Source organism: Rhinopithecus roxellana, chromosome 18 (assembly GCF_007565055.1).
Source record: "Rhinopithecus roxellana isolate Shanxi Qingling chromosome 18, ASM756505v1, whole genome shotgun sequence".
NCBI classification, from domain to species: domain Eukaryota; kingdom Metazoa; phylum Chordata; class Mammalia; order Primates; family Cercopithecidae; genus Rhinopithecus; species Rhinopithecus roxellana.
In genome coordinates, this window is record NC_044566.1 from 69049616 (window position 1) to 69062931 (window position 13316).

The window sequence follows — 13316 nt, forward strand, 5'->3', positions numbered from 1 at the left end:
ATGAAAAAAGAAACCCAACTCCCCTAGGAATTCACATCATAAAATATTTATTAATAAGTAAAATGATTTTCCCCTGCCTTTGGTTATTAAAAAAGGAGTATATTTGATGATACCAGTTGCCAACAATGGTTTTACATTATTCAGTCATGAAACAGACAGAATAGAAAGATGATCGATAGATATCGTGTGTAGAAGACCATGCCACACAACGATTTGTTTAATTACAAAATCTTGCACATCCTTAAAGTCACCTTTTTTTAATAAGTAAACAACACACAAATAAATTCACTTGAATTTGATAATTTGGAACCTTGGCAATGAATACAGTGCCTGTTGAGGCCTGAGAGAGAGACGAAATCAAGAACTGTGTGGGAGAAGAAAGGCAATACTTCTCTGAAAAGCTTTTCTCTTGACCTAATAGTCCCTATTGCCCGAAAAATAAGCCATTTTGATAACAAGAGTATAAAAAGCCTTATGATCTGCAAAGTAAATCATCTCTGTGGTTTAAATTTCATCCCAAGTCTCAGGTTATGACTAAGGAGCTATACTAAGTATCTTTGTAACACATTTCTTTGAATTTTTATAACTAAAACAAGAAAATGTTTTATCAGATCTAGGCAGAAATACTGATCTTCATTTATAAGTATAGTAATTACTTGCACTCAGGACTATATAGACACAGGGATCTGAAAACCAAACAGAAAGAAATGCCAAACCGTAACCACAAGGCAAAATTCAAAGTAACTCAGAGAAGCAGCAGGTGATAGCTTATGATTTCAATATAAAAAAGAATGCATTACCTCTCTCAGGTGTCACCTTAAAGCCAGAAAATTAAGATACAATCAAGAAGGGGGTGAATGGTTTTAATACTACACCACCTACTACTTCAAGATTAAAATCATCCCAGAGTTCTGAAATGTCTTCATTAGTTCAGTAACTATACAATTTATTTCAGTCTCTTTTTAATGTAGAAAATCACTTTGTAATAAGATCTCTACACAAGGTAAAAAAGCACAAAATAGGCCCCAAAAGCACAAAAATAGACAAAATATATATCTTTTTACAATGAAAGTAAGGTGTGCCTGTGGAATACTGAGGCTGATGACTGATCTCACAGAGTTCAAACAGGTTTCCTTTTAGAATAGTCCTGTTATTTGTGTCTTCCCCTTAACCTTGGATGCATTAAAAAAATAAAAATAAAAAAATAAAATAATGGCTCAGGCTGGGGGCAGTGGCTCACACCTGTAATCCCAGCACTTTGGGAGGCTGAGACAGGCAGATCGCTTGAGGTCAGGAGTGTGAGACCAGCCTAGCCAACATGGTGAAACCCCATCTCTACAAAAAATACAAAAAATTAGCCGTGGGGGCAGGCACCTGTAATCCCAGCCACTTGGGAGGCTGAGGCAGGAGAATTGCTTGAATCCAGGAGGCTGAAGTTGCAGTGAGTCAAGATAGCACCACTGCACTCCAGTCTGGGCAACAGAGCAAGATCCTGTCTCATTAAAAAAAAAAAAAAGGCCCAGGTAAAAGGGAGATAACAGGCATTTTGATCTTGTGCAGTCAACAACAAAAAAGAAATAATAATAACAACATAATAAAAACCCTTAATTTATCAGTTTATAAAATTCTTTCGCCAACCATCTCTCAAGGGCACTTGAACTCAAGCATTTGTTACCTACCCATCAGCAACATCACAGGCATCTCCAGCTGAGGCCGGTTTCCCATCATAAATCAACGATACCCTGGATGAAACATATCCAGAAATGCTAATGTGGAGATGTTTGCATACAGTCTGGGGGCAAATGAAGCCATCCAAAGGCATCGTGCCATAAATACCACCGACATGTGCAGACTTCCACCTCGAGAACCCACCCCTGCCTTCCTCTCCCTTCAGTAAAGGAACCCGCCAGTGACTCTGGGTTATACAGTCACCGCTGGGTACATCTTCTGTTCACTGTTGGTGTGAGGGAAGGGGGACTGAATCTGCCTGTAGCCAGGCTGCAGGCCGTCCATGAAAGGTGGCACAGCAGTCATGGGCACAGAGTCATGCTGCACCGTGTACCCCACGTATGGGGGATGCAGATACTGCCCTTGATGTGGCACAATCTGGGTGGCCTGCTGACAGTTCAGCACAGAGAAATTCGTGGGCATGTTGACATACACATTGTTCATGGTCCCTTCCGGCAAGCAACAGTTGGTCTGTGACCTTGTTGGGGGCGCCCGGGCCCCCGAGTTGGCGCTGGAGCTGGAACTGGCAGCTGTGCTGGACTGGCGTGAGGACGACCCCCGGGAGGTGCTGGCACTGGGGATCATGGGGATGGTCTCCATCAAGCGGTTACCCCCTGGGGCTCGGCTCTGTTGGGGATCCTGCTTAGGCCGGAGACATCTGCAGCAACAGGCTGCCACCAGGGACCCCAAGATGATAAAGGCGACAAACACGGAGCCAACGATGAGGAACGGCACGTAGATGGGCACTGAAGCAAAGGACAGAAGCACAACATTATGATTTACTCTAGGAATGCAGTACCAATCACCGACTGGCAATGGCAATGAATGAATGAGCAACACCGATAACCCACAGCTGAAGGACCGACACTGGGCTAATTGGTTCGTATATTAGGAGTCCATAAGATGCACCATTCTTTATCAAGTGTTTAGAAAGATCCTGAGACCCTACAGGCATGGCAGTTCAGCCCCTAGAAGCAAACTGTTTATATTTAGTTCAACTCATCAACTGCAAGACTGATTGAGCCGGATATCCAATTTAGCAAAAATATGGGTTTAATAGGTTAAGACAGTTATGGTTCTAAACTTCCTACCATAATCGAACTGTGCAAACAAGTCTGCCCTACCATTTTGTTGTAGGATCTTCATAGTAATAATGACTGTAACTTATTTAAAAGTCTTTTTTCCCCCAGAAAGTTAAGTTCCTTGCAAATTTCTTTTTACCATTCTTTAGCAAGTTCTTTTTTCATAAGCAGTTAAGTCAAAAATTTAGGCCAGACTCTAAGTCACTACCATTTCCAAAAGGCATCTGTACGGCACAAGAGGGTCAAGAAGGGGCTGAAAAAAGACCCTCCTCACTCTTTCCTAGCAAAAGCCAGGGTCCTTGGGTAGCATTGCGTCCAGGTGACGGGGTCTGTGTGGAGGTGGCGGGAAGTTATTCCAGGCATTGGGCCATCCTGAAACAGTGTCCCAAGAGCAAACATCAGGAGCAACAAGACAAGTGTTGCAGGAAGAAGAGTCACCCATGGCAAGCCAAGAAGGCAAGAGTGCACAGGGAGAGCCCTCAGAGCATAAAGCAACGGCCACGATACTTCACCAGGGAAGCTGATTTTAAAATAGAAAACAATAAAAAGTAAAAACAAAAACCTTTTGATAAAACCACTAGCAAACTCCATTTTAAAATTAGTTTCTGGCGGGGCACGGTGGCTCACACCTTTAATCCCAGCACTTGGGGAGGCCAAGGTGGGTGGATCACCTGAGATCAGGAGTTCCAAGACCAGCCTGGCCAACGTGGTGAAACCCCGTCTCTACTAAAACCACAAAAATTAGCTGGGTGTGGTGACACGCACCTGTAATCCCAGCTACTCTGGAGGCTGAGGCAGAAGAATCGCTTGGACCCAGGAGGCAGAGGTTGCAGTAAGCTGAGACCGTGCCCTTGTACTCCAGCCTGGGCGACAGAGTGAGAGTCCAACTCAAATAAATAAATAAATAAAATTAGTTTCTTAAATCTTTTAGGAGCCATAGGGATGGCACTACAAGGCTTTAGAAACTAGACGCAGGTTGATGGGGTAGAATCAGACGGGAGGTGCCTGCAGAATGCCTCTGAGCCACCTTCGTGGAATTCTACCCTACGTTACCGACAGCCTGCATTTTCTGATGTGTGCTTGTCCCATACCCCTGACTACATTTTTGGGAAACACATGAAGACAGGGACGGATTGGGTCTTACTGGTCTTGGCAAAACATAATGCCAGCCCACAGTCAGATGGGGCAGCATTTTTGGAAGGATCCCGCGCCTTTGAGGTCAGCTCTATGAATACCCTTTGATCATCCATGAGAGCAGCCAGGCTTTCTAATTACGCTCCTTTCGACTGTTCTGGTATTCCTGGAGTCAGTGTTTTTAAAGTATAACACCAGGTGGAATTATGGAGAAATAATGCTTTGTAAGTAAAACAATACTTTATAGGTATTTAACCAAAGGCTGACTGTGGAAGATTTCCTGGAGTTTCAATGCTAAACAGAGCAGTTTCTATATATAGCGCCCGTTTAGCAGGTAGAAACACTTGCTACAGTGTCTGCAGCACAGCTGGTGCCTGGCAGTAGACCTGTTCTAATTACACTATCACTTCAGGCTAACTACGGATCACTGGAGAAGTGGATGCAGGGCTTTTTCCTTGGCGTGTTATAAATATTTCATTCTCTAAATTGAGACACAAGCCCTAAATATGTTATCAAAAAATAAATTAATAAGAGAAAGACAGGAAAAAAATGTACCCCAGTCATAGCAGAAACTGGCTGAAACCAGCATCAGTCCACATAATGAGTTTTGGGGAGAAATAACTGTTCTCTTTCCAGGATTTTTAATTGGAAATGTAAATAACTACACAGGGGTAAGGAATGCAGTGCTACCATAAGCCCCCCGGCAGGCTTAATTAGGCATATTGTCCTTCACTGCAGAAGAGAAGTGGAAGAAATACAATTTTTAGGAAAAAAAACGTTTAAAAGTAGCATGAAGAAGGCACCCATGCACAACACAGGGCGTCAAAAGTCTCGTCATGAGCAGTCCCGACTAGTCCAAAGCCATCCCAACTTTTTGGAAACCATTAATGAGCCCAATTCAGCAGACATCTCACTGTAGCTGTTTGGGGTCTGGTTCGCTTCTCCGGGCTTTCTTCCATGGCCACACAGTCTGCGAGGCTGAGCCTGTGTTTTAAGACTGCGCTGGTTCTGGAATTACCCTCTCTTCAGATTCAAGACAGAACAATAGGAGTAGCAGGCTAATAAAATGCTTGACTGCAAAAGGGAACGGCACTGAAAAGCGCTGTCTCTCACCGGGTCCTGGGAGGCAGCTCTGTAAACACAAACCACGCTGTGCCAAAGCTCAAGGCAGCCCGAACCCAGGCTCCGGGTGCTAGCGACGTCTCCCAGGTACACCCAGCGGGCCCCCAAAAAGGAGGAGCCGCCCCCTCGGGGATACGTTTGCCATTTTACCTCCCCTCCCCCGAACAAGAGAAAGAGAGAGAGAGAGAGGAGAGAGAGAGACGGTGTAGACACCCCAGGGAAGCATTCCGGAAGGTTTCTGAAGAGTGAAGTGCAACGCAACCTACCAAATTCTTCAACGGGTTTACTTTCCAAGTCTGGCTTTGGCAATTTGAAAAAAAAAAAAAAAAAAAAAGAAATCAAAGCCACAAAGAGCAAGGCTGGGCACTGCTCCGATGTTACACCTACTAAGTCTGACGTGGTAAGGAAAACAGTCCAGAAACCCCAGAGGCGGGTGGCTGCAGGGAAGAGGGGCCGCCGCGTGGAGAAGATGGGAATCCGCCGCGTCTGGCACAGGGCAGCAGCCCCGGGGAAAGCTCTGAGGAGCTGCCTTCTTTTCGGGGAGCCTTCAGGGAAGGACGTCTGCCAGGCCCTCACGGGCGGGGGCGCACCCTCACCGTCTTCTCGGGTACCCCTAAGACATGGAGCCCTATGGAGACAGGAGACGCCAGAGGGGCCCGGAGGACCCTGGTCGGAAGGAATATGGGGGCTCTCTGTGGCCCACACTGCCTTAGGAGTGTGATTTTCTTCGGAAAATTCACTCTAAGCCACCCTTTGGCTGACAGATGGAGAAACTGAGGCCCGTGGGGGTGAATTAGTAACCCACAGCGACCAAGTAATAAGCCAGACTGCAGACTCCGCCTCCTGGTCCTAGGTCCTTTCCTGAATCTCCCCCTCCAAGCTCCCAGGTCCCTGACGTCCAGGCAACGCCAACCGTCCTCCCTTTCGCGCTGGGCGCAGGCCGCCCTACCTGCCGAGCCGTCGGGGCCGTCTTTGTCCGCCCTGCCAGGCTCGCCCGCGCCCTGCTGGCGGTCGTTGTCGCAGCCGCCCTGGTCCAGGCGCGCCTCGGCGCTGGAGCAGCAGTAGCGCAACGCGCAGCTGCCGCAGCAGATGGTGGCGTCGCCGCCGTCGAAGCGCTCGGGACACTGGAAGCCGATGCGCCAGACGCCCTGCGCATCCAGCCAGCCGTGGCAGTACTCGCCGCTGGCCCTCGCCCCCGCCGCCAACAGCGCGGCCAGCAGCAGCTGCAGGAGCGAAGCGGCGTTCCGGGAGGCGACGGATGAGCGGCGACCGCCCCACATGGCACCACCCTGGCGCGGGCGGCGCGTCTCCAGAGAGCGCAGGGCCGGTCTCCGAGAAGTTGTGGCCCCGGCGACCCCCGGGCCTCGTCGCTGACTGTCCCGCGGCGCTTTCCGCGCGGGCCACTAACCTCTGCCGCGACACCCAGGAGGCGACGACGCCGGGCCCTAGGTCCAGGAGCTCCTAAGCCATCCCCCTCCTCAGCCGGTGGCCCGGTCCCCTTAGGGGCTGCCTTATGAGTTGCACTCGCTGATGGAAATCTCAGGATGCAGTAAGAAGGCCCCCGGGACTGTCGTCCCGAAGCCTCTGGAGGCTTCACTGGCAACCGGACCCTCCCTGAGCATCCCCGAAGGGACGCTCACTCTAGCCGGATGACCACTGGGCGCGCCCCCAAGGACCTGGAGCCAGGACTCCGCCGCAGGGTTTAAGCCTCAGGGTCCCGCGCGCGAATTGGGGCCCGTGTCCCCTCCTTTATCCCCTCCTCGGGCAGGTAGAAGGAGCGAAGGCGGGCAGTGCGCGCAAGACTCTGGGCAGCAAGTGAGGCAGCCGGCCGCGCTCAGCCTCCTCTGCCCCGAACTTGGTCCGCATGGCTCCGGCCGGGCCGCCCGGGCAGCCCTCAGGGGTGCAGCCCCGACGCTCCACTCGGCGGGGCCGACGGCCAATCCTCCCAGCACGTTGCCGAGGGAGCGCTCCCGATCCCGGGAACGTCCAGGACGCAGGCGAGGATCCGGCGTGCCCCAAGCCGCAGTCCTCGGAGCCTGCCCGGCTGGCGGCGGCCGCGGCTGCTGCTGGGCGCGGATCCAGCCGGGCGGCTCGCCCGGGTTCCCCTTCTCCGCCTCCCCGGCTGCAGCGCGGTCCCACAGGAGCCCGGCAGCCTCCGGCCGGCGCTCCCTCTCCGGGTCGCTGCTTCGCCCTCGGGAGGTGCGCACCGATGGAAGCCTCCCACGGAAGTTTCGTTCCTCCGGGCTACGGGAGAAGCCGAGCGCTGCAGCCGCGCGCAACCTCTCTTCGCCCGGTGCCAGGCCAGCTGCGACTCCGCTAGCTGCGCGCTGAGCTGCGTTTTTATAGAGGCTGGCAGCGCCCCGCTCCCCAGCGCGCATGCGCGCTGCGCGGCTCCCGGTCGCCCAGGAACCCCCGCCGGCACAGGGCAGCCCCTCTCTTTCCTAACCGGGCGAGGAGAAAGGTGTGGCCGTGGGCGGGGTCTGCCTGCTGGAATAGGCGCGGGAGGAAACACAACCTAAGCAATCCAGGCCTCGCTAACACAAATAACAATAATAATGGAAGAAACTCAATTTGCTTTGTGAAGATCTTTGGCATTCAACATTCGGTTCGTTTCTGCAAACTTCTCAAGGGATTACGATTACTGTCCACTCTACAGATCATAAACTCGCCGCTCAGATGAACTCTCTCAGCTTCCAGCAGCTGATGTCCTGGCCACGGTTGGTCCCAGGCCCTATGCAGGAAGAGCTCCGATGTTTGTGGCTCACTCACACGCCTGGGGCTGTGTCTGGTGGGCTGGAGGCCTCCACCACAAGGTGGAACGGAGAGAGTTCTGCAAAGATGTCACACATTCGGCCACGGTCTGGATGATCTGTGTCCCTTTTTCTTTCTATATTTGGGTGTGGTGATTTATCGGATTCCAGCAGGAAAGTGCCTCCGTCCAACATGTGGCCTTAGTGGTTTAGACAGCTGCAGTCAGGAAGAAAACAAGGTTCAGACAGACCAGAAATTCAGCTTTGATGAAGGAGAAATTAATAGCTTCTCTCTTCCAGAAGCTGGAACAACAGGTGCTGATGTTATTAAAGCAGCAGTGATTATTTTTAAAGGAACGAACGCCCCTTCCCACACCGTCTGGGAGTCAGCAGAACTGAATTCTAGACCTAGCTCTACTAGTAGAGAATCACTGCGTTTTTCTGGTCTCAGTGTCTTCATCTATAAAGTGGAGCATAGGACGTGATGATCACTAAGATCCCTTCCAAGTTCATGACTTCAGAACACAGGCAATTTTATTTACAGCAAAGACACTCAGATTCAAGCAACCGTTGGATGCTTGTGTATTCTGGTTAATGTGACATTGTTGATTATTCTTCCACTTGTCCCAACAATGTCAAATCCAAGAAAAAACCGTACCCTATGTCCCCGCTCCCCAACACACACCTTATTCTTTTCACTAAACCTCTCTCCAAGCATTGCACTTTGTTTTCTTGCAGTTTTTTTGGTTGTGTATCATTTTTAGCTACACAGAATTATGTATTTTAAATGCACTATTCACCAAATTTCTTAAGTTAGTAAGCTAAAAAAAATTTCAGTATCAAGAAATCATTCATTCAAGAAATACATGCCATGCACTTACAGTGTACTGTGTTCTGTGCTGTTTACTGGGACTCATCAAGAAGCCAGACAGCACGGCCATTTTCTTCAAATAGGGCCTAAAGTCTCCTGGGTAAAACACAGAAATCAGACAAAAAGACAAAGAACTGAATAAGCAAAGAGAATGCAAGTATGATCAAAGCTCTCACCCACAATGAACAGCATCAATTTAAGCACATAATCTAGGTTAGGGTGGGGAAGGAGGTCAGAAAAATCATCAAAGGAATAACACTTAAAATGAGGCCAGAAGAAGCCAAGGGAAGACTGAGTCTTCCAGAATGAGTCGTTTTCTTAGAAGATACCATTAGCCAACATTTATTGAGAGCCTACTATGAGCCAGCCACCATGCTAAGAATTTCACGTGCATGGTTTCATTTAATCCTCACAGCAGCCCTATAAATAAGACAGTATTACTATCCTCATTTTACTGGTGAGGATACTTGCTCAATCCCTAAAGATAGAGAGTGTTAGTTTGCCTGGACTGTACCCAATTTTTCCTGACTCCTAAGCCCACCCACCACACTGCTGGTCACCACAGCCTCCATTACAGAAAGCCCAGGATTGATTAACTGGGAGTTCTGTACAGACCATGAGATGGTTAGATATCATCTTCCTATGGCAGCACGAGTTGATTTGGGTGGTGTTCAGAGGGTGAATACTTTGTTTTTGCCATTTGGAAAAACAATTAATGCAAGAGAATTGTACTTATTGTACTATTTAGAATTGTATAATTTCAGACAGTACCTATGCCATAACCTCCTTCCACGATCCACTGATCCTATTCACCAAAACATCCACAACTTGTTAGAATTTATTTATGAAGAAAAAAATTGTTTAACATTTCATATTGGAATCGATTTTGTGACCAGATAGTGCCACCTTTAAAACACAAAGTTTTTCCCAAATAGTCTACAATTTAATCTATAATTGGTGAACTTAGAAGTATGGTGCTCTAAGCAAATTCATCTTCTTTTTTTTTTTTTTATTACTGTGTTTCCTTTCTTCCTTAACAGTTAGGGGGAGGCCCTTTCACGGTTGCTTTACGTAGTGATTGACCATCTTCAACGCTGAAAGGTCGTTTATGTCACTTTGTCTCTCGTATTATCGTTTCTTTGTATATCTGGAATGCTGTACTGAAATTTTATAAAATCACTTGCCAAGTATTTAGTGAGGTTCTGCATGGGAGGTGCTACGGGGAGATGTTAAAATAGTCTTGTTCCTTCCATAGGAAATTTTTTAAAAATCCCTCATTGGTCTTAAAAGACAACCAAAACTATTTTACTCATTTCTTCTGAGAAACTATAACTAGTAATTACAACATAAAGGTAGTAGTAATCATAATTTATGATAATCAAAATGAAATGTCAGGCAGTCTGCCAAAATATATTTAAAAACATATGAAAGCGTGCCGCCCCCTTTTTTAAAAAGTTGAATTCTATAGACACTAACTGAAAAAGTATATTTTCAAGTTATTTTGCCTTTCAGTATGTGCCTGTCTGTGTATATACATAGATATATATATAAATAAAATCCAATTGATTTAAAAGCAAACTTCTGACACATCTTCACTAGTACAAATAGCAAGTCATGTAACTAAAGAAATGATTACTTACAACTTTACTAACTAGAGTTGATACAAATCAGATGGAGGTAATCATATTTCATTTGGCTGGCAGTTCTAAAAGCTGCAAGATCTACAGTGTTTTTCTGCAAGTTTCAGCAAGAGCAGAAGGTTCTTACCATCTGCACACCCGTCAGCAGTCTGTTTAGGGAGAATGGCCTTCACTAGGTTCATTCATCTTTTTCTCCTCTTCTCTCATAAATAGAAATAGTATTGAAAATTTGGCATTTGGTTTACCAAAAGTTCTTTTAAATTAAAGTGTTTTTGTTAAAACCCAAACAAATGTGTTAATTTACATTTATTTTAATTTTGTCTTCTGATTACCTAACCTCATCTAAAAATAAAAATGTTCATAAATTTGTGAAAAAATTGTTCTTGCTTTAAAATTTTTAATTTTTCACCCTCCTTATTTTTCTTGTAATTGACATACTGACTTCCAGAAAAGTAATTTCCATATTTTCAATTATATTTCTTCTCATTTGTCATTATAAACTATTGACATAGTTCTCTCTCATCCGCCCTCCTTACTCCATTGTTTTAGTGAACCCCCTTTAATTTTTGATTTTGAGGTTTACTGTGGATACATTTTCATTTTGGAGATATGGAGTTTCATGGAGGGCTTATTTCACTAATGCCTTCATATCTAAAAGAATAGCATAAGGGAAAGCAAATCATATATATGAAAAGAATCTCGTATCCAGAGTGTAAGAGAACTCTTACAACCCAGAACAAAAAGGCAACCCAACCAAAAAAACTGGCTTGAATAGACATTTCTCCAAATAAGATCTACAAAAGGCCAATAAGCACATGAAAACACCTCCAACATCGTTAATCATTAGAGAAATGCAAATCAAAACCACAAGATATCACTTTACTTTCACTAGGATGGCAATAACAGTAATGATGATGATAATGGGAAATAATGTTGGTAAGGTTGTAGGGAAATTAGATCCCTTGAACGCTGTTGTTGATGGGAATGTAAAACGGTTCAGCCACTGTGCAAAAAAGCTTGACAGTTCCTCAAAAAGTCAGGCATAGAATAACCATATGACCCTGCAGGTCCACTCCTACGTAACCCCAAAGAGATGAAAACATATGTAGAGACAAAAACTTCTATATAAATGTCCATAGCAGCACTATTTACAATAGCCAAAGGGTAGAAACTACTAAAATATCTGCTAACTAATGAGTGGATGTACAAAATGGGTTATATTCGTACGACTGGAATGTTATTTGGACATAAAAAGAAATGAAGCATGAATACATGCTACAACACAGAAGAACTTCGAAAACACTGGGCAAGTGAGAGAAAGCAGACACAAAAGGCACATACTGCATGAGCCCATTTATATAAAATGTCCAGAAGAGGCAAATCCAAAGAGACAGAAAGTAGATCAGAGCTGGGTGTAGTGGCTCACTCCTGTCATCCTAACACTTTGTAGGGGTTGAGACAGGTGGATTGCTTCAGCCCAGCAGTTTAATATTGGCCTGGGTAACATAGTGGGACCCTATCTCTACAAATTTTTTCTTTCAAAGTAGATCAGTGCCTGTCAGGGGCTGGGAGGAAGGAAGAAGGGGAAGTGACTGCTTAATGGGTACACGGTTTCCTTCTGGGGTGAAAATGTTCTGGAGCCAGACAGTGGTGATGGTTGCACACATTACGAATATACTAAATGTCACTAATGGTATTTTCATGTTGTGTGTATTTTACCATAATAAAAAAGAATCTAGAACAAATAAATAAATAAAACCCTGCAGCTGTGAAAGTAGTTATCTGCCCATGATGTCACTTGAAGGTTCTGAAGCAGGTGCACCAATTTTGAGAGGATCTATTCTTTTACCAGTGAATGGCCCAGAAAGAGAAACATTTAGAAAGTCTGAAACACAGCCAGATACCTCTGAGCGTGATTCCAAGTCCCTAAGCTAAATGTTGTAAACTCTGTTATGGACTGAATTGTGTCTCCCCAAAATTCATATGTTAAAGCCCCTAATCCCTAACGTGACTTTACTAGGAAATAGTGCCTCTAAGGAGGTAATTAAGGTTAAATCAGTGGGGTCCTAATCCAAAAGGACGGTTGTCCTTATGAGAAGAAGAGACACCAGCCATGTGTTGGCACAGAGCAAAGGTGGTGTCCTCACTCAGTGAGAAGGCAGCTGTCTAAAAACAAAGGAGAGAGGTCTCAGGAGAAACCCAAACTTGCAGGCAACTTGATCTTAAACTTCCAGCATCCAGAACTGTGAGAAATAAATGTTGGCTGTTTAAGCACCATCTGTGGCATTTCTTATGGCACCCCGAGTTGACCAATAGACCATCCCTCCCCTTTCTCCTCTCCACTAACATCAGGAATGCCATGAGATGCAAGCATGAGGTCTTCCTTCACCGTAGTCTTCAAATGTAAGGCAGCTTGGGCCTTAACTCTATCTATGGATCATACAGGGATGACTTGAAGTGACAGGAGCTATGTATGCCCTAGAAACAGTTTGAGAAAACTAGATCTCAGTCTAGAATAAGAGACAGTAAATGTGTGCTGATATAAAATGGTTGAAGAATGGAGTGAGGCCAACTGGCTGCTAAGATTTGAATATTGTACATATCCAAGTTCAATTTCCTCCAGTACATTTTATTCTGGTCTCTATGGAATTAGGATTTCTTTTATTCCCTTGTCTCTTCTTCCAGACAATCAACTCCTTGAAAATGGAAACTAAACCTTACTCATTGTTTTTTGCTGTTGTTGTTTGTTTGTTTGTTTTGAGACAAGACCTCACTGTCACACAGGCTGGAGTGCAGTGGTGCAATCACGGTTCAGTGCAGTCTTGACCTTCTGGTCTCAAGAGATCCTCTTGCCTCAGCCTCAGTTGGGTCTACACGTGTGTGCCACCATGCCTAATTTTTTATTTTTGTGGTGATAGGGTCTTGCTATGTTGCCCAGGCTGCTCTTGAACTCCTAGGCTCAGGCAATCCTCCCATCTTGACCTCCCAA

General features: G+C 45.9%; 1 protein-coding gene across 1 annotated transcript; it reads right to left on the minus strand.

Moving 5' to 3' along the window:
- Nucleotides 1-1431: 1431 nt before the first annotated feature.
- On the minus strand, nt 1432-6482 carry SHISA2 (shisa family member 2). Its single transcript, XM_010360182.2, has 2 exons — nt 6016-6482; nt 1432-2474 (listed from the first exon to the last, which is right to left on the minus strand). Exons 1-2 carry the CDS (start codon nt 6344-6346, stop codon nt 1921-1923), a joined length of 885 nt encoding a protein of 294 aa, XP_010358484.1. The 5' UTR covers nt 6347-6482; the 3' UTR covers nt 1432-1920.
- Nucleotides 6483-13316: the final 6834 nt, after the last annotated feature.

Coding starts and splice junctions, on each gene's coding strand:
- SHISA2 (XM_010360182.2), bottom strand. CDS start 6,346: ATGTGGGGCGGTCGCCGCTCATCCGTCGCCTCCCGGAACGCCGCTTCG. Junction 2,475..6,015: donor CGGCCCCGACGGCTCGGCAG/GTAGGGCGGCCT, acceptor CCTTTGCTTCAG/TGCCCATCTACGTGCCGTTC.